At 38.2% G+C, this 21,710-nt stretch overlaps 1 protein-coding gene across 1 annotated transcript; it reads left to right on the top strand.

Moving 5' to 3' along the window:
- Positions 1–465: 465 nt before the first annotated feature.
- On the top strand, positions 466–17,353 carry OMA1 (OMA1 zinc metallopeptidase). Its single transcript, XM_010131107.1, has 8 exons — positions 466–971; positions 1,393–1,621; positions 2,673–2,846; positions 2,940–3,047; positions 3,714–3,842; positions 8,042–8,116; positions 10,073–10,222; positions 17,135–17,353. The coding sequence occupies exons 1-8, from the start codon at positions 466–468 to the stop codon at positions 17,351–17,353; spliced, it is 1,590 nt and encodes a 529-aa protein (XP_010129409.1).
- Positions 17,354–21,710: the final 4,357 nt, after the last annotated feature.

Consider the following 21,710-nt stretch of genomic DNA (forward strand, 5'->3'; position numbering starts at 1 on the left):
CAGGCTGGGAGACGCTTGGTCTTGCTGTGTGGAGTCGTTTTGTTTCTAGGCCGGGTGCTGCAGATACGTACCCTGCGTCCAAGAGCCGACTATTAGCAAATACTAAGTGTGTGTGGATGGCACTTGTGGCGAGGAGCCCAGCACAGGAGGGTGATGATGCCTGTGTCTTCCCCGAGGGATGCCTGCAGTCCTCCTGATCTGGTGGGAATAAAAGCAAAAGAAAAAAAAATCACGCTTTGTTTTGTTCTCATCAATGATAAAGGACAGTGGCTTTTTCAGTCAGAAGCAGATTTTTACCTTAAAACTGCTACAGAATGCAATTGTGACTTTTTTGTGCAATGCAACTGTTGGCAAACAAATAGATGGCAGTCGTTGAGATAAAATGAAGTAAAGTTTAGCATTTGGGTGGTTTTCTTAATACTTGCTATTTTTTTATTTGTTTCAGGGTAACTAACCAAAGAAGTTATGAGTATGAGCTGTGGTCTGAAGTTGCCTGGCAGGAGCTGTATTTTCTTTCATTTGGCTGCTTTGACCAAGCAGGGGAAGTGCCACAATCTCTATAGGTCTTGTGGAGGATATTGCCGAACTCAAGTCAGTTGTACACGAGAGAGATGCCAAAGGCTGGATTTGAGTGGAAATATTAGAAACTGGTTTTGGACTGGAAGCCCTGGCTCCAATAGAAGCTTCATCGATATAGGACAGAGGTGTCTTCCAAGTGTCTCAAATACAGAAGTATGTAAGAAGGCACACCACGGTTTGGGAAAGTTTTGCTTCCAGTCTTCTCAGGCTTTGGGAGAGAAGACCACATCCTTCCAGATCAGTTCTGTAGGGCAACTCCCACATCATTTTTCTGTTTGGAACATTCAGTTCATCAGGTCTTTTCGCACATCACCGCCATTTCAGGCTCCACCAGCTCTTTTCTGGATTATTGTTAAACCAGTTCAGAAATTATTTGCTATCATTCTTGGCAGGTAAAACACTATCTTTCTTCCTCTTTCAATGTAAAACCCTATTAAGCAAAGGTGTGTTGTATATGAGTTTGTGGAGAATGGTGTATTTGTTTTCATTTTAATATCTGTGCGAAATTCTCCAGGCTTGGGGCCTAGACGGACAGTTTGCTCAACAAGAAGTTGTTTCAGAGGTGTTAGCAGAGGTGTTAGATACTATATTTTGCTCTCCTCGTTCTAATTCACATGCGGTAGAGGGAGATGAACCAAGACACTAAGGAGCATTCCTTCTTCTGTGGGAGGGAAGCATTGCAGAGGAGTAGAAGCCAATTACAGTATAACCTTAAGCTCTGAGGTGAGGCTATAGCAGAGAAGACAGCAAGGGCAGCTGCTAACCAATTCTTTTTAAACTATGTCCTGACTGCACACTGTTTGTATCTTACAGGAGCATAAGAAAATGGTGGCAGGCGCTTCCTCCTAATAAACGGGAGCTTTTAAAAGAAAGTGCAAGAAAAAGTAAATGGAAGATACTCCTGGGTGCCAGTAGCTTAGGAGTTTTATTTGCCGTGTTTTATTTTACTCACATGGAGGAGACACCCATCACTGGGCGTGCTCGACTGTTGGTGTTTGGAAAAGAGCATTTTAGGGAGCTGTCACAAATGGAATATCGTATGGTAAGGTTTAAAAGAAAAATTCAAATACTCTTAAAACTGTTAATGCTTTTTTTTAGCTGTGAGATAGTCCAGCTGGTGAGGTGGGCCAACACACCTTGTGGTGTCCTTGATAAGTTTTGAACTTCATGAACCCGGCAGAGCACCCCCAACAGTTACCTTCTCGTCTTCATCCTTTTAAATTTAAGAATTCCCTTTCCATCAGCAAACTGCTCAGGGGCACAGGGTAGTTAAAGAGCACATTACATTTGCAAATATTTCTAACTGTGTTGTTGTAATATAACAAGAAATATAATCTGTAGAAGCAGTAAAAGCAGAGCTAATGGGTGTGTGCTGAGATCTGTCATTTTCAGTGCTGATTTGAGCATTCTTTGGCGTTTGTTCAAGGTCCTCTCTTTTAAAGCTGTCATTTCATAAGGTAGTAATCTCCACCTGCATTCAATTCTACCTTATTCTTTGGGTGAGCTCATTTTTCTTTCATTGCTTTCTTTTAACTGTCCATTGCACTGATTTCTGTAGCTTTTGAGTTCTGTGACTTTCTTTTCTAAAGCCAGTGAAACTTGATAATCATTGTACAAGTGTCGGTGTATTCCTGCCTGACAGATAATGTGAGATAAGAACAGAATTAGTACAAGGATATATTCGTATTACATCTTTTGTATTAATTTGTCCACCTTACAGTTTATAATGGAAATACTATGAATTCAGATAGAAATCTAGATAAATTTCAGATAGAAGTTATGGAATGGATGCCAAACTGTGATACAGAGCTTAACTGTGTATTAGGAAAATACCAGATACGGGAGGCTGTAGGACCAAGTTTATAATATCTTATTTTTGATCCGTGGTCAGTTTACTTCCTTTTAAGTTTGCTAATCCTTAATGTGAGGGTCTGAACTCCTGTGTATTTGCTCTGGCTATATGAAAGAAAATTTTTTTGAACTTAGATTTAACTGAGTTGTGTGTCGCCACTAAATTAGCTTACCAATTTGTTATTTACTGTGTGTTTGTTCTACGTGGCAATCAATCACTTGCTTTTTTTTTCCCCCCCCAGTGGATGGAGAAATTCAAAGGTGTAATATTACCTGAGACAGATGTACGCTATCAGGTTGTGGAGACAGTGTTGGGTCGTTTATCTGAAAGCAATAAGGACATCCCCCAGATCTCGGCACTCGAGTGGATTATCCATGTGGTAGACCAACCAGATATAAATGCTTTTGTGCTTCCAGTAAGTTGAACCCAATACAAAAATTATTAATAATACTGCAACTGCATTTTATTTGTGTCTTCTATTTCATTTTCACTCTCCTTTTATTTACAGAATGGTCAAGTGTTTGTTTTCACTGGATTGCTAGATGCAGTTTCTGATATCGATCAGCTGTCTTTCATTTTGGGACATGAAGTAGCTCATGCTGTGCTGGCACATGCAGTAAGTAGTTAAAGCTGTCTAAAATTCTGAAATTAGACCTCGTTTGTATGGAACCTGTGTCACCCAACTGGCATAGAGAGAATATCGCATCATCCATCTTGTGAGTACTCAGATCAGTTTTTTGCATATCAAATAGAGCTCTGAAAACCAGAAGAATTTCAGTTTCTTTCTTCAGAATCTCTGTTTCTGAAATTAAAGGAATGCAACAGAAAATAAAAAAATAAATGTATTATTGCTGGCATCTCCTTATCCCATTAGTGTTTCTGTCTAGATGTTTTCTATCTCTTCTTAACGTAAAGAACAGTCTTCTAGGTCCTTTTATAGATTTTTGTTGTTGTTGTTCCAGCTCAGGTGTGTTATAGTCTTTTTTCTGAAGAACTCTGTCTGCATGCTGCCACCATCTATTCTCAAGCTTTGAATCTCTCAAATTGGGAGATAAGCAAGATACATTTGTTCCAGATGTATTTATGCAGTTGGTATAGATTCTAGACTGAAAGTACCTTGTATCCAACTGGAGGCTTTTTTTTATGCAAGCAGGGGAGCTTGTGCTGTTCCTGTGGCTGCATAGAAAAAAGATAGTAATTTTTAAGGTGTCACCAAATTCTTCTGTGTTCTGAAGACATGTCAGACAGCAAGGAATAAAAGCAGGACCATTTCTGTTTGCAGGCAGAGAAAGCCAGCCTGGTTCACTTCCTGGATTTTCTGTCACTGATCTTTCTCGCTCTGATTTGGGCCATTTCTCCTCGTGATAGTCTGGCAGTTATTGGTGAGTGGATTCAGAGCAGGTTGAAGGAGGTAAGACTGACGTTACATATTTTCCTTCCATGCAAAAACATTTTTAATCTCGGGGAAATAATACTACTAAATAGTATGTTTGGGGAAAAAAGGCAAGAGGAGAAATATTACAAGTGAAAATTAATATTTGAGTATGTTTTTGAATGAAGTACACATTTATAAATCTGCATCTGATTTAGTTGATACGTGTTTTCATTTGTTGAAGAAGTGTAGACCTCCCTAAATGACTGGGTTTAACTGGACAGGCTCCGAGTACCTGCTTACCAGTTAAGTTAGAAAATTGGTTTTTTTTTGAAATGTAGCTCACCCCTTAAAGTTGTGTATGCTGTTGAAATGCCATGTTTTTATTCTGAGTAGTAGTTAAATTGTTTCTAAATCAAACAAAATATATGGAATTTTTTATAATACATTTAGTGGTAAGAATGGTTTCCAAGATAAGGAGGTTGAGAATCTAAACACCCTTCTAAAGTATAAACCGTGCTATAATAAAACTTACTGAAATAATCTTTTCAGACAGCATATATTCCAGTAAAGTAAAATTTGAAGGCTTTGTGGTGCCAGTTTTCTTCAGCAGTCTAATTTATTCTCTGCCTCTGAACAGTTACTGAGCCATTTCTTTTTCAAAAAGTGGGTTTTTTAAAAGAAACCTTGCTTACATCATAAAACTTGAATCTGAATTCAAGTGAAAGAGCTCTTTGCTTTCTTTGACTTCCCTTGATGCTTTTTCTGAGATTTCCCCTAGTTCCTCAAAAACATGAATTTAAACATAACCAATCTGTTTTGGTAGTTCTTATGCTAATGGGTAGACGTGAGGATTCTGAACATAAATTATCTCTAAAAAGCTTGGATATTTGTATGAGTAGCTAAGGAACCAATACATCGAGGAATGCTAGCCAAGCTGAATTGGGAAAAACCAAAGTGTGAATCAGTCCTGAGACTGCTCATAATTTAGACAGCAAGATTTAACTCCCTGTCAGCATCTTTTCTTTTCCCCAGCCTAACTGCAGCTGGTATTTTGGCATCATGGATTGGAGTTGTTCTTCAGAGTGCAAATGGCATCTGGGTTTAAGCTCTTAGTACCAATGTGCTGTAGGAAAAATGTAGATCTTGTACAGTGATGTCCTGGCTTGACACTCTGATCAAACTCATCTTCAGATAAACATATCCGTATTTAATGCAGGATAAATCAGTGATTAGTACTTGCAGGGCTTTTATCCCATATACAGGAGATGCTGAATAGAAATGGTTGGTTTTGGAAGTCACCCAGGAGTGTGGTGTCTGCTTCTTTCCTTCATACAGCATTTGCCTATTGTGCTTATGTGAAAATGCACATTTTATCAGGATGTTTCTTTTCCTCCTCTTCCTTAACTGTATTTTATATTTAAAGTTTTAGCATCCCACTTCATGAAAGTGTTATTTAAGGCACACTGTAGTCCTTGCTTCTGCTTCAGTATTTTTTTTTCTTTTAAGTCCTCAGAGGATTAACTTTTTTACCTACTGACTAGTGTTTATTTTTTATTGACTATAAGTGGTTTCCAGTGACCTGTTATAGGCCTTTTGGCCTATTAGCTCCAAATCTGCTTTTGTTCTCCAAAGCTAGTGGGCTAGCTTGCCTTAAGAAATTGTTAAATTCTCTTATGGTGTTCATTCATGGTTGACCTTAGTCATGTATTTCTGAACCGAAACATGTTGGCTTTGCTTTTACAGCAGCCATTATTTTATATAGGAATGAAAACTTATTCTTAGCAGTTACTCTTGGAACAGCACAAAGCTTGACTCTGAGTTTTACTCATGTCCCACGCGCTTGTATGTACAGTTACAGTACTTCATATTTCCTTTCTTGACCACCTCACACCATCAGATTTGTATTTCATGTGGAAATTGGTGATTCTGGATAGTCAACTTCCCAGGAGCTTCCTTTTCTTTAACATTTGCAGGCAGCTCTAGTAATTGATTTGAAAGATCAAATCTGTCTTCTTTATTACATCCAATTTCTGCCAACGATCAGGATTTGAAGATCTGATTTTTCATTCCAACCCATTCACAAGAAATTTAAAAAAAAAATATTCATTTTTTGATTGCAGTTGAGTAGTATCGTGTGTTAGATACTTCATGAGCCTTTTATGTGACTGCTGCCAAGACTTTATTGGCTAGAAGCCCGCAGTGAAAGAGAGCCCGAATTTTCTCAAGAGATTCAGATTATCTTATAGTTTTAACTTTAGATCTGAAGAAACACATAAAATTCCCAAACATTGCAGAGGACACGTTTAAGTCTCTTACATTTAAGGAAATTTGGTAACAATCAGAACACAACAAATCTGGAACCCTCCTTGGTTGTAAGCTGTATCTAGCATAAGAATTGCTATATGGATTCACATCAGAGTCTCTTTAGGCTCGTGTCTTCTCGCGGCCAATAGCAGGTACGTAGAGAAATGGAAAGAACAGCAGTCATAGAGCGATCGTTTCTTCAGACACCATCCCTGCTTCTGCAGTGGGCAGCATGAGTAGGTCCTGAACTAGAGATTACATTAGCCTTGTGTTTATTTTTAAAAATACATCTGTATTTTTGATGGTGGTATTGGGATAGACATACAGGTAAATAGTCATACCCTAGTGCTTAACTGTAAATGCAAATCAAACTCTTTAAGGGGTATGAGTTTAAATGCTGGTCTTTCTATTACCATCTTCTTGCCATCCCAGATCCCTCTTTCTAGTTGGTCTGTTAAGAGACATGCATTCAGACCATCAATTTCCTAGTTCTTAAACTTTACAGATCTTTTTTTGAGATGGATGCTACCTCTTCTTACTTAAAATGGTTATAAGCCTCCCAGAGAAGAAATCCACAAGTGATTGTAACTGAAGAAATAGAAACCTGCCTGCTTGTGTAAGGCTGTTTCTAGTTACTGCTTTGGGTAGTCTTTTGTCTGTTGCCAGTTTTGTTTCCCTGTCTGAAAAATGTTTAATAATTAAACAAATAGTTTTTCTGGCTAACTCGGAAATGGTATTTCAGCAATAGCCGGGGATATCTGTGTCATTTAGTGAATATATTGCACTCCAGTAGACCCAGAGGACTTTTCAAGGGAGTAGAAACAGGTATTCCACTTCAAGTAATTAGTTTGTCATCAGAGGATTTAAAGAATATAATTGCTATGGTCTTGAGGAATGAAGAATTTAGAGAGCGACCTCATCTATACTTACTTCTAAACCAGCACATTTGGCTTTAAAATACCTGCAGAGGATCAGCTTTTGTTGGCTCTTATTTTTGATGCAGTAAAGAAAAACTCTCAGTGCTACTTTAGAAAGAAGCAAAAAGTTACAGATACCTTTATGTACTCAAGGGATTGGACCACTTCTTTGGTGCTTTTTGCTTCTAGGTTTTCTTTTTTTCCTTGGAGCTTAGAAGGAGGATGTATTTTTATAACCAGATAAAGAGCAGATAAACCCTTTTTTGCTAACCTAGCACAACCCTGTTCTTCAGCTGATGTTTCCTGATTGATGGCCAGACCAGAATGTTGTGACGTATTTCTTATCTCTGCCGGATGAGGCTGTTTGAACAAGTCCTGATTTACATTTACTATAACCTGATATTATTCGAGGTCAAGGGTGCTCAAATCTACATGAATTCTGTATGCCAGAAAATCCTGAGTTATGTGACTAACCATTTGAGAGAACCACCACTATCTCGTAGCATGTATTGGTACCATGTCATACCCTAGAAAAAAGGGAGAGGAGTTGGTCAGATTTATATCTTCTAGTTTGATTTCTCCAGGGCAGTTTGCAGCTTGTGTTGGGGGATAATCACGCCAAAGGAGCGATTTCTGCATGAAGAAGTTTATGGCTGGAATTTTTTACATACTGTTGCTATAATAAAAATCTTAATGCACATAAGAGTGAAGTGAAAAAGCTCTAGTTTAAAGTTGGTATTAACCCCCTCATGCTGCAGAGTGCTGTGAGACGGGCTGACGAGAGGGGCCTTGAAAATACATATCACTTGAATTAATTTCCAGTGAATACAGGATCAATGAATTGCATATAATGGAATTAAAGATTACGTGAAGATAATTACGTTAATACCAATCATGTGCGGTGTGAACGTGATAAACAACGTTTCTTATGAGTAGGTTAGAAAAATAGCTACAGTGCTCTGGCTTTGTGCACATTAAAACCCAGTAATAGAGCTTTGTTGTGCTTCTTTGCAGTTCATGTTTGACAGACCATACAGCAGAACATTGGAGACTGAAGCTGATAAAGTGGGACTTCAGTTTGCAGCAAAGGTAACTGCACCTGGTTTGGTTTACTAGCAATTTACCAGGCATTTTCCAGTTTCTGTTGTAATCAGAGGGAGTTTCTTACTTCGTGCACAGGTGAACTGAGTGTGGGGAGGAGGGTTCCCAAATTTTTCAGGAAATGTAGACTGGTGAAGTAGTAGGAAATAAGGCAGTTTGTATGGAAAGACAGAGTGGCTCTGGCTAAATGGTATGTAATAAAATTGAAATGTGTGAAGCTGTGCATTAAGTGCACAGTGTACTTCCTGTGTAGTTTATTACTATTAGGAGAAAGAGCTACAGATTTATCAAGAGGAAAATGCCAAATAGGGAGCTTCTGTAACTAGGTTATATTTAATTGTATGGAAAGGTATAAATTACCCTGTAGACCCTTAGTTTCCATCTATTGTGAGAAGTTCTGACAAATGCTTTACTATATTGTAGTGTACCTAAAATATTCTGATCTATAGTAGCTATTCTCATAACAATTCAATAAAATTTAAGAGCCTTTTGATATTGTAGTTATATTTTCTGTGATTGCTGGTAGTTATGAAGTATATCAGTATCATTCTAGCTTTTAAACATTTAGTCTTTAGACAGCCATTTAGTCTTTAGACAGCCTTTTAGTCGTTTAGAGCCATAAAAATCATGTGACTTTGCTGAAGTAAAGCAAAAATTTGGTCAGAAACTCAATCTTTTTTTTCATAGAAGTTTTTTTTAAGTCATGTGTTGTTGGAGTTTTTTGTCGATGTGGTTTTTAATTCTAAACTAAAGGAACTAAAACAACTCTTCCATTTCTAGCTAAGCGTAATAGAGCTAGATAAGTGTTAGGTAACTGTGAGAGCAGCACCATCTAGTGTTAATATTTCATAAGGAAAATTTCCTTTCCTTAATTATTAATATTTTTTTCTAGGAAGAGTTATTAAAATTAACTGATTCTGCAATTGAAACTGCATTTGTAGTTTTAAGTCATCTAAGGGAATAATAAAGTCCATGAAGACATGTAATTGCTGAGTACATGCTCACTGCTTCGTAACACCAAAGATGTAGGGCCCTACCAGAGAGAAACAAACAAAGTGGTATCTCGGCATTTCTGTTCTTCTGCAGATAATCTTTTTATAATAATTATAAGAAATAAAATCAAAGGATAGAGTACTTCTGAATTTTAAAGTACTTTTCTGGGGAAAAAAGAAGTAGTTTTCTTACCTTCTGAGTACTTCCCTTTTTTCCTGTTAAACAAATGAAAATGAATGAAGAAAACTTACTTTTTTTTTGCCCTTCCACTTAAATACAAATATGAAGGACTCTGGTGATATACAAATGCCATTCTTGAAGTTAGTGTTCTCTGTGGTTGAATATATACTTCTATGGAGAGAGATAGGAGACTCCTAGTTCTGCAGAACTAGTATTTTAACCTGTTGTGGGTTTCAAAAGTCACCCTTGAAAAAGGCAGTGTAATCACTCACAGAAAAGCCTTTGCAGTTCATTTTTAGAGATATTTAAATATGAATTATTGCTTTATATTTGTAACTCTAAACCTCTTCCTGTAAATTTACCTAATCTGTAGAGATAATTAATTGGTTCTCTGGCTGTACTGCGTCTAGCAGTTGAGAATCCAAACACCTCTTAAAATAAGCAGCTGAGTTTTCTAATGAACAAGTACGTCACAGAAATTATGAATCTGTTTTTCTCCTGAATTGTTTAATTGAAGTGTTAAGTTTTTTTTTTTTAAGATCAGTGGAATTACATAGCTGTTAAAAGGAACCAGTCCAGTGCCTATCTTGATGAGATTTTTACTGCATTTAGATATTTTAGAGCAGCCTTTTCCCATCAGGTATAAGGGGGACCATCTAAACAGGCTTTGGACACGTCAAATTAAGATGTCTTTTGCAATTCGATATCCTTTAGAATGTGTATTGTGTTATTTAAAAAACAGTGGTGTAGGCATTTCCTTTCTGTTTGCAGGCTTGTGTGGATGTTCGAGCAAGCACTGTATTTTGGCAACAGATGGAATTAGCAGAAACTGTTGTAGGACACCCCAAGTTACCAGAGTGGCTCTCCACACACCCTTCTCATGAAAACAGAGCCGAACACTTGGAACGGCTTATCCCAGAGGTGAGCAGAGTTGAAGTGTGTCTTTTCTCTTAGGAATGTTGTCAGAATTAGTTTGGTATTGATTTACAATCTCCTTGCTTAGCATCATGCTAATCTTTCTTTCTCTTTGCAACAGAAGTTTTCTGTAAGGATAAAGCTCTCAGCCTTAAAAGATTTTATTAAATGAGGAAAAATTAAGATAGCACAGGTAAAATGTAATTATAATCTAGGGTTTTATCTCTTTTCTGATTTCTGATCAAAGCCTGGTGTTTTTGCATTTGAATGGCCTTCCTGGTATAGACGTGACAGTGCCACAGGTCTCCCATGCTTTCTCGGTTTTGTCATTTTGGAAGCCAGTTCACTAAACTGTCACGACTTGTCTCGCTTTGGTAGCAAGCCCTAGGTTGTCAAATAGAAAATGATCCATCCTACCCTGTCTCACTGATGTGGGATTGAGTATGCCTTGAATAACTGTACCTCAAAGAATGTCGGATAGAAGATTTCTTAATAGCCCTAGTTATGAAAGGTCTCTGTAGATTTTGCAGCCTGCTTTTTCTTCACATCTCTGTTCCATCACATTAGGGAGTGAATTTTACCCCACTCCAAGGAACTTGAGCTAATTCACACAATTGCCCATCAATCTGCAGACTTTTCTCTGTTCTTTCTCTCAGAGGAACGCCAAGTGGATGGCTACTGGGGGATTCTCTTAATTTGCTATGCTACTTGCTGGTAGCTTAAGAACAGAGCTGTTCCAAGTTCAGTAATATTTGTTACTGTTCTTTACATAGTGGCTTTTTTAATTACAGAAAAATAACATGTCTTTTATTTGCCTAGATTTTTCTTTCTAATAATCAGCCTTCTAATAATCAGCCAGTAGTTGCTTCTTTCTCTTTTTTTTGATTTGCAAATCTTAGTTACTTTAAGTCTTTCTCAATTCCAAAGCGTAAAGACAGTTAAAGATTTATTGGCAGAAGGAGCACTACAATGATGTGTTTGTTTAATTTCAAAGAAGCAAAAAATTTCATGAATCCTTTGAATAGAACAAATGCATTAAATACTCTAAATGATGGCATAAATGAAAACAGTAGGGGTAGGAGGTTGAAGACTGGGTAGACAGAATATTTTAAATTGCACAAATTCTGTATTTTGCCAAAAAGGTTGTGAGGCTTTTGATGGATTTTCTAATGCATTGGAGCAGCCGAATGGAAAAATGGTATTTGTTGCGGAGCCTCAGTTTTAGTTAAGATTGAACATAAAGGGTTGAAGATTCTTTATTATCATACAGTTATTGACCGGCTTATAAAGTGGTGAAGAAATAAAATACTTCTGTGTGCTACCCCGGGACTGAGATAATACGTTGAATAACTGAGCAACTGTGTGGAACTGGCAGTCACGTTACTCGTCTTATCTCTTGTAGTTGAGGCAGGTGGAGCAACCTTCATCTTTTTATAGCCACTCCCACTTCTAAGGGTGGTGGAGGCTAGGAGATTTTCTCCCAGAAGAGATGTTTTCATTTGCCTTTTACTTTAAACATTCTTTGGAGTAGGATGAGAAAGCAGAGGCTGAAGCTTCCTGTTTTTAACAGAAGTTCTCTAGGTAGATGAGATTGACACTGCAGAAGTGCAATAAAAATGGAGTATGTGGAGGTGTTAGAGGCCTTCATGTGAGTGCTCCCTTCTGGGAGCTGGATCTCAGGCATTTAAAGGCTTTATTGTTGTTCAGTATCAGTGCCTTTTTGTTTCGTTGTTTCCATACTTACAGCCTTTTAGAACAGTATGTTTACATATATTAATGGCCATTAGGTATTCAGAGGCCAGGGGAAGAAGCCAGTTTTCAAAAAGGGCCTTTTTTTCTCTCTAGTATCTTTCTGTGAAGAAACTGTAGTTAAGATTCAGTATCAGATCCATCATGAGCATTGCTGTGTTTTGTGTGCTGCTGTTTTTGAAGCTGAAATGGTTTTCAGGACAATACACTATCTATTGTTAGACCAGTTACTGTAGCTGGGGAAAAATAGGGACAAGTTTTGGGATTTCTCAGGCCACACAGATATTTTTCTAAGCAAGTTCACAATAAGATGTGATCGTGTAAAGTGAGAATTGTACTCCCGGTAATGGCATGTCTCAGTGAGGTGACTTAACAGTCTCAGGAAATGTAAATTAAAGCTGGAATATCACAGGGATTATCTTTTCACGTAATTAAAAGATAGGGAGCAAATCAAATGATTTTAAAGATTAAAGATGTTGCATCTGGTTTTCTGAACGAGTTGGAAGCTACAGCCAACGTGAGGAATTAGTAAATAAGAGGTATAAGCAGTTACAAAGTGATGCAGTCTGGGAAAGGAAATGAAAACCGTTTACCAGGTTTTGAAAGGATTTTCCCCCTCAAGACTGGAAGAGATTTGGATTGTAACTAGGAAAACAGAATATGCTGTTGAATAGGAAAGTGAAATTTCCTACAATTTCTGTGGAAGATGGTGAGATGCTTTGAAGGCCAAAGCTTTTTATTTTTGTAGTAGAGGGAAGGAACCTTTGTTCTGGAGAGAGAAATTGTGGAAGCGTAGTTCCAGAGAGAAGCTATAGGATCTTCTAGTTCATCTCTGGACCTTTTATTTTAATGTTCTGACTTGTTACAGTGTCTCTACTTTTTTCCCAGGTGTTGTTCAGATAGAGCACTGCACATCAGCTATACTGAGTAAAGCAGAAGGTTATCTATTGAGCCTTGCCTGTGACACACAAATCCATCTTGACTTGGCATTTGCTTTTTTGGCATCATGTTGTTGGCTTGGATTCCTTTTTTCATTCACTGTAACTCCCCTTTCCCACTCTATTTCATGGAAATGCCATGTTCAGATCATTTCCAGAGAAATATGAAGTTGGGATATGTCACCTCTACTGCTACTTTTTTGTTTGCTAGGTCAATTAACTCATTCATAAAAAAAAGTTAATTGATTTACTTTGGCAAGACCTGTTCTTGTCAAACCCACATTGGCTGGTTATTGTTTTTATTGCTATTTGTGTAGTTACTGCTTATTCGCCATTCCACTGCCTTTTGGATATTAAAGATACTTTCATTTCACTTCCTTTTCAAATATGGGCTGGTGTATTTGCCCTTATGGTGTGAAGATTTCTTCAGATAGTTCTAGTACTACAATATATTAATTAAGCCCTATCAGTGTGAAAACTCAAAGGAAAATAAGAATAAAAAATGCCGACCAGTGTTTCTATCCTCCCCATAAAAATTGTGACAAAGTATTTAACTTTCTTTTCTGTGCCAACAGAAGCAGTGAAAGGATTGAAGTATTAGCATTATATGTAATTTGCCTTTCTCCATCAAGTAAGAGGTCGATCCATTCTTTTAATCACCTTTTTACTGCTACTTCATTTGTAGAACCTGTTGTCTTACCTATGCCTACTAATTGTAATACATTTTGCAACTTAGTGTTTCTTATTTTTATTTTTTTTCTTTTTTCCCTACATGTTTGTGCTATTTTTTAGTTTTTGTCAGAACTGCAAGGTCAGAGCATAAGTCAGCCCTGCCAAGGTAATCATGGTTAATACACGAGAGATTATAACCCTTGGCCTGGTTTGCAGACAAGAGAATGATGTTACTTTTATACTGAGAGAGCCGACAGTCCGAGATGTAGGATGCACTCCGAAAGACTGTAAGGGGTCGAGACACAGCCTGGTATCTGTGACACTGATGAAGGATTAATACGGAGAGCTAAAAATAGCTTGTTTCTATATTGGTCTCTGCTGGTAGCCTTCATGTGAAAGCAATAGGATGAGGCAGAGCTCCCTAATTCTTATGCCTTCCCCTCCTCCCAGCACATTACAGGAGGTGACTGCAGTTGCATTGATGAGAAAAACAGCTTCACCTTTGTTACTTATGAGCAATAGTTTCAATGTTTTGTGAGATCTTCTGAAGCAGTAAACATGCAGGGGGTGTTCTGTCAGAGCGGCAGGACTTCGCTCTGAAGGTTAACCTGGAAAGAGCAGCATTGAAGTACTCTCAGTTCCCAGGTGGATCTACGCACTCGCTCTCACTGGTTAACCTCATCTCAGTTGTCTGTCTTTAGTGAGAACGCTCTTCAGTAAAAACAATCAATGAAACATGTTCTTATTATAATATCAATATGCATGTGCTTCATTAAGAACACTTTTACTTGTCCTCTCACCCAAACTGTCAAAAAGCAATTTACTTGAGCAGTATTAAATTACCAGCCAATTTGACCAATTTGACTTGCTAGTGATTTTGCAAGTATGGTACAGCTGACGACGTTAGGCTGTCTTATCTTTCAGGAAAAATAATACTGTAAGCTCCTCAGCCTGTTACTGTCATCTTAGTGGTGTTACAGAGCTACTGGCACAAAACAAAACAGCAGCAGTCAGCTGAGCCAGGGAAAGAACCCTTTCTAACTAGGGTGAACGTTGCATGGCAGTTGCAAACCTGGAGTGTGTAATCATAGCTGTCTTTAACAGGGAGATGACATGTCAAGGTATCTTTCCATTCTCCTAACTGCAGTCTTTTCAATGGCATGTGAGTTGATGGTGTTGAATAGATGCCTGCTTCCCCCTTGGACAGCTTTATGTCTAGTAAGATCACAAAGATATCCAAAGGGTAAAAAGTTAGCTCTGAATTACTGGTTTTTACCTTTGCTGTGGTGACTTTAGCATTTTAGGTAAGTGAAACTATGGAAATAGGCCAGGCACTATATAGCCATGAAAACCAGAGATATAAAAGTGCTAAATTAGTTTAAAAGAGGATTACGTCCCCCTTTCCAGGATACAGCCTAAATCTTTATATTTCATTTGCCTTGAATAATGCTGCTTGACGTTAATGCAGTCTTGCAGCAACTTATGTTCTGGAAGAGAGCAAGAGAAAACTTTCGGTTCATCATAAATGTCAGTTTAGAAATTAATTGGTCTCTGGAGCAGAAAAGTGTTCAGTGGTACAGTTACATGTGGTGACTTCACGGACAATCATGCTGTAGAAAAACAAATGCTGAAAGCTTTATTCTTTTTTTTTTTTTTTTTTAGTTAGACAAGAGGAATATTTGCATGCCTAATCCTGCCTTGTGTATCCAGTAATTTGAGTATTACATTTCAGGAAGAAACAGCTGGAGAAACTCTTGCTATATTCCTGGCATGCCTCTTTTCCCCAAACCAGTTGTTAAATTTAAACTCTGTGTTCCTAACCATTTACAGCAAACTCTTTATCAGTTCACTGTAGTAAAGTTAGGGAAAAACATGTATACAATCCCCTGTAGTAAGATGTTTGCAGTGTCTCCTGTGGAATATGACGAGATTGTTTGGAAATGGTGGGCAAATGCTTATGCACAGGTATACTGGAATATTTGATTTAGTATTTCACCAAATCTAGTGTATATAAAAAGCAGATTAAAAATTTCTGCTCTGTTTTTAAGTGCAGTGCTAGGACTGCTAGGAAAATTGTTACTTTCTTCCTGCACTTCAGTCCACCTAGAACAAATGAGTCAAGTCAAGCTTTCCACTCACAGTCCCTGGTACTAAGGCATCTGGCTACAGCTCAGGACAGGTCTGGCCATTGCTTTTCCAGAATCCGCGGTTATAAAGCAAAGTGAAGTACAATACACATTCAAACTTATTTTCCTATTAAAGGATTAAAAATAAAGCTGGATGTTAATCTGCCCATAGTTTTATGCTGTTAATTGAGGCCAAGAATCAGATAATGTTGCCTAAAAGTGACTATTGATTGATGCTGAATATCAGGCTAGTTTTTGGTGTTTTCTTGGTGGTCCATTTTGCAAGTATTGAAAAAGTAGTTCTCAGCAGAGATGCAGAACCCTCTAAAATTCTGCATGTTATATTTTGGTGTGTGATACATAGGATCTTAGTTCAAATGGCTCTTGTAGGAGAATCCATGGATACTAGCAGGTCTTCGTACAACCACTTTGCAAAGCACTGCATTGGACTTAGATGTGTGGAATGCATTAGCTCTAAAATGAGCTGCCTGTTTGTGTGGACTAATTAAGGTATGTTCAGCTTTGTTAAAATGAATGCCTGCTTAAGCATCCTTTAAAACTGCTGGTTTTGTACCGTTTTGTATCGATTTCTTCACAGTGTCTTTGAGACATGGGATGCACCCCCTGTCATACCTTTCTCGGATTGCCCACAGGCCAGGATGTTCTGCAGGGAGTGTGCTTGTGCTAATGGATTTCAGTCCTCTGGGAAATTTCTTTGGCTCCTTCGTACCTCTACTTTGTAATCTGTAGAATGGATGCAATGGCACTTACTCAATGAGCAGAGGTTACTTAAAGTTTGGCCATTGAGTGCTCATCTTTTTATCTAGATAAATTTTTTACATTCTGGAGACATTATTTTCTCAGAATACTTGGAAGCTGTGTGTTCAGATCCTTCTTGGAGATGAGATCACTTGTGTAACTGGGCCTTAACTATACCGATTGATCAACCATCTGGATGTCTGTGCTGAACAGTTAAATGTCGATCATCTTGGTGAAGATTGTTCCCTCCTCTTTTGAGTCAGGCATCTACATATAGTACATATCTGATAAAGCAAATTCACAGCCCTTTTTCCCTTGTTGCAGTCATTGAAATTTACACATGAATGTAAATTAAAAGGTACCAATGTGGACAAGTATCACATAAAATAGCTGGAGAACTTCTTATCTTGTTTATGCTGTTCCTTTGAGAGACTACGTGAGAAGATGATTTTAATTCTTCATTTTTTCCCAGTGTTTTACCGTATTGCTACATTTCTTCTCAGGCATTCTTGCTTTCTATTGAAAAGTTACTCAGTAACAACTTAGAACCGGTGTTATACTCACTAAGCTTTATGTGCAAACACAGACCTTACTGGAAAGCCAAATTGCTGACTGAAACTTTTTTTATTTTTCTCACTTAAATGAGCTTGATTTGTTTTCCTGTGTATTCACAGGCTCTGAAAATAAGAGAGAGCTGCAATTGTCCATCTCTTTCTGAACCAGATCCTCGCCTCATTTTCAAACTTACCATGCAACAAATCCTGGAATCGTCTAAAGATCAAGAAACCCCAAATTCTACAAAGCAAGATCTCTCAAAACCAAAACTGGATTTTCCTCGCACTCAAAAAGTGGAAGATATGCCAGTAACTTTTGCAGTTAAACCTACAAACTAATAATGATAATTTTCACTTTTTATGAGACTTATGGTCCCTGCAGGTCTGTCTTGTAATGCAAATTTGTCTTTGAACCATAAAGAAGATGTAAGCCACTCATATTCTATGTTTCTTTTATGTGATCTCTCATTCCAAGCAATAAGGAACCGTGCCCACACAGGAAAAGCAGCGTGTTGGAGCAGAAAGTTTCTTATTCATCAAGAGTTACTAAAATAAATCACTTCTCAGGGGAAAGATAATCTTGTACAATCCAGTCATACAGTGTAATTTTCAGCTTTATCAGGCTCACCTTGATCAGAGGACAGATGAGCCAGAAGCATCCCTAAAGCAGAGCAAAAAGAACAGTTTTCATCACTTAAGTTGTCTGGTTTATCTTGCTGTAATTTGGGTTAGATCTACTCAGCTTCACTGGAGAAATAATGAGGAGAGCTTACCGCCTGTTCCACACATCGTATGTTTAAAAATATTAAGCTGAGATGCAGTAATAGCCTATGGGCTAGATACAGCCCCACTTAATTAGGTGGATTTACTGCTGGGATTTTTCTTCTTTCTAAGGCATTTTAGAATATGGATTGACTCAACGTTTTTCTTCAAAGCAACCTGAAAGAGTTTCACAAAGTTCAATTTAAAAAAGGAGTTCAATAATTTTCAAGGAAGTCTTTATTCTGAAAGAAACACTGAGTAAGAACTGTAATTCATAGCACTAGAATGCTTTAAGGATGGCTGTTGTCTTTTTTAAATGGTCCAAGTGCCTCCTCAGAGGGCAGTTACACTGCAATGACATTTGGTTGGGATATATCCATTTGGATAGAAGTGATTGCTGATGTGGAAATACATTACGTAATAGACAAATACCTCAAGGTTTCTTGACTGCACAGCTTTTGCAGCTGTACCTTGTCCAAAAAGGTGACATCAGGAAACTGGCATCTAGTGCTGAGCATCCCTCCCTGTCCCCAATCCCCCCGAAGCTACACATTGTATACTGTGGAAACCACTATGCGCAATATAGCTAAAACTCTGCCTTTTGTAATGGGCGAGCAGAATGCCAGCAGGTTAATCCTTATTGCACGTATTTGAGTTAATCCTGCTGTGCTGTTGAGAAAATACTGAAAATGTCCATCCTACAGGAAGATGTAGGAAAAGGTGGTAGTGAATGGAAAAAAAAAAAGGAAATCCTGCTCCTTTATCTGCTAAGATATATTTACTATTAGGCTTTCTTCATGTTTCTTCAACTAAATTTCTAAAAAAGGAAAAAACCTATCCAGTGCTGCCAGTGAATTTAGTTGGGAAAAAAAAGATTGTGAAACAAGTAATTATTCTCCTGACTTCAGTCAATGAACCAGGGTCCTTTGAGAAACACCATCAATTGCCTACCTTATCTCTGTGCAGAGTAAGTGGATGTATCTGTGATGTTGATAATGATTCTGGGTCTAATTATACAGGTCTAGACGGGCTGCATATTGCTTACAAACTGTTTCTAAATCTCTGCTCGCTACGGCTGGCAACAGGCAGAAGGTCCAGCCTGACCATTATTCATTCATTCACTTTTATTCTTAGTGACAGGAGTTTTTGTAACAGATACTCAGTGATGTGTTGAAGCATTTGGATGTTGTCGTCTGAAGGTAAACAGAAAAATACACCATTTAGATTTCCCTGTGGACCGTATTGTTTATCCTGCAGCACCAAGACCCCAGCGCTGCTGCCTCTCTCTTGCTCCAGTGTCAAAGCTTGTTTTGTTATCCAGGGCTCCTGGTTGACGTGCAACTTAATGCTTGTGTCTGTTAGGACTAGAGAAAACATAGAGAGCTTTTGTACCGTTCAAGATGCAGTATGAAATTATACAAGTTTTATATTTCTGCTCTCTGTTTTACGTGGCTTATGTACTGCAGTGAAATGCTGGAGATGCAGTTTTTAAGTTCAGCAAGGGAGATGATTTTTTTTTTATTTTGTATGTAAATGGTCTTACAACCATGATCGTGGTGATGTGAGAGAAAAGGTTTCAAGGGAGAGGTAATAGCTTGTATTAGACCTACAAAGGTTTTACCAGTTAGACCTACTGGTTTGCCAGTTAGACTTCTGTCCTTACATGTGCATACACAGTGTGTGTGTCTATAGAAAGTACAAACCCAGGAGTTAGGCCTCTACACTAAAGCCATCATTCTAAAGTTCAAAACGGGATGTTAAAAATTTCAGATTTTACTTTACATCTTGAATTATCCCTAGTATTTTTCTCAAGTGCTTTGGGAAGGGTTTCTTCTTTCTGCTTCTCTTGTGTCCAATGCTGAAAATGCCTTGTGTTCATCTGCCTGTTGGAAGGTACTTCTCCCTTAAATTCTTGCTGAATACTATACCTCTGTTTATGTTGTTAAAGTATTTTCCTTTTCTGTTTTCTTGAACAGAAAAATTACAAAAATGTTTCTTTCCAAAGGTCTGGGAAGTCACAGTAAAAAATGCACTTCTTAAATTAAAGAACATGTAGTAATTTTCATTCGTGTGTATGTAATATATTAATACAGAAAGACTGTAATATAGAAATAGATTATTAATAGTTATAATTTGAAAATTTATGCTGCCAGCTCCTGATGTGGTGATCTGTAGAAACTTTTCATTCCAGTTGCGTAACTTAGTATGTCACAAGTAGATGTAGAAGTGTTGTTGAAGGAACTCAGTACTCGAAAGACCTGTCACACAAGAGGGAGGATAGTGGCTCAAGAGAAAGGTAAGAGAGATCAGTAAAAATGCATTTCCGCCACCAGTACTGTGTGTTGTACTTCACAGCTTCCTGTTGAAAGGCTAAACTTACAGTATGGATTTCGCTAAATTGCTTAGTGCCTTTACTGTAGTGGGAGTGTTGAGAGATTTGATAAGCAGGGGATGTGCATTCAAGGCAGTCCTGTAGTAACAATGGCTCCTTAGAACTTTGGGTTTGTCATGTTTACTCTTTTTTTTTTTTTTTAACTTGAAATAGGTAAGTGCCAGAAAAGCAAAGCAAACAGCTGTTAGAATGCTCTTTGTTCTTGAATTCTGTTTGTAGTCATTAAAAGAGAACAATTCTGCAAGCTCGATGCTTTTTTTTCATATGTTATGTAGGCTGCCACAGCTTTTTGTTTTCAGTGTGGTGTTTGTATCTCAATACCGCTGGTTGAAAAACTACTTCCAATAGTCTGTTGTAAGCTATTTTACTGCCGTCAGAATTCTCTCTGCCAAACATCCTGGCTTTTCCAGATCTTGGGAGCTTTTGAAGGGGGAGCAGGATGATCACAACGTGTGGTTGGGAGTGGAGGCGGTAGCAGGGTAAGACTTTATTGTCAGCAGTACAGTGTGGCTTAGTTAGGTTCCCAATCCCTATTGCAGAGTGTGGATTAGTCACCCAGAGTAAGGTCTGAGAGAAAGAACTTGCATTTCTAGGTCACTTGAAGCACCTCATAAATACTGGTTCGCTTTTTCTGTAATACCTCACTGGGTGGACTTTCTAGCAGATTTGGAGATAGTGAAGCTCAGTGAGACAGTGATTTTAGCAAAGCTTCGCAGAAGATCAGTGAAAAAATCTGGGGCTTGACCGCTGGCATGCTGAATCATTCCTTCACTTACTACAGCACACTGCAGAATGTCAGTGTGTCTGAAAGCAGAGTCCTCAGAGCAAACCAAAGCGATGGACTTCAGCTGATTGTTATGTTTATACAGTCTGGCACCTTTCGATGTGTATCTGCAGAGGTTGAATGTACCACTTAATGCATATGCTTGGCTAAGGTGTCTTATTTGTTTGTGATGTAGTTATTTGTTAACTGCTTTCTCTTCTGCGAAAACTGATTGTTGTTTGTTTACTGCCCATCATCACTAAGGAGTTGGTGCCAAAATTCTTTGACATGGTGGTTATTTAATCTCAAAAATTTAATCTCAAGTCGTCCCTCCACCAGAAAATCAGAGTTTGTTGTGTACTTACTGTAAGATAACACTGCATAAAAGTGGGCTACAGTTCTCTTGTCCTACATCCCCACCTCATCTTTTTCTTGTGCGAGAAGCAGCAAGGGTTGCCGGGAGAGGATCGGGGTAAGCAGAACAGACTCTTAGCTAAGTCAAAGAAAAGATGGAGTCGAATGTTCTGCCTGTGATAACTTTATTGCTGAGGTTGGCAACTGTTGGCAGATCTGTAAAGAGAACTGACGGAGCACCTCTGGTGTCCCTCATTGCTGCCTACACATACTGCAGCTGTCCAGTAAATGCACTGTTTGATCTCGTGGAGCCTAAGGCTACATGTCAGATATAGGCCCAGCATAATATTCGTGACTACATTGTTCTGGCTGTGCTGGTTCAAGTCTGCCATACTTAGTAGGAGCCAGGGGTTCTTATCCTGATT

The sequence above is a fragment of the Buceros rhinoceros genome, unplaced genomic scaffold, assembly GCF_000710305.1.
Source record: "Buceros rhinoceros silvestris isolate BGI_N320 unplaced genomic scaffold, ASM71030v1 scaffold14692, whole genome shotgun sequence".
Lineage (NCBI taxonomy): Eukaryota > Metazoa > Chordata > Aves > Bucerotiformes > Bucerotidae > Buceros > Buceros rhinoceros.

Coding starts and splice junctions, on each gene's coding strand:
- OMA1 (XM_010131107.1), top strand. CDS start 466: ATGAGTATGAGCTGTGGTCTGAAGTTGCCTGGCAGGAGCTGTATTTTC. Junction 8,117..10,072: donor GACTTCAGTTTGCAGCAAAG/GTAACTGCACCT, acceptor TTCTGTTTGCAG/GCTTGTGTGGATGTTCGAGC. Junction 10,223..17,134: donor TGGAACGGCTTATCCCAGAG/GTGAGCAGAGTT, acceptor GTGTATTCACAG/GCTCTGAAAATAAGAGAGAG.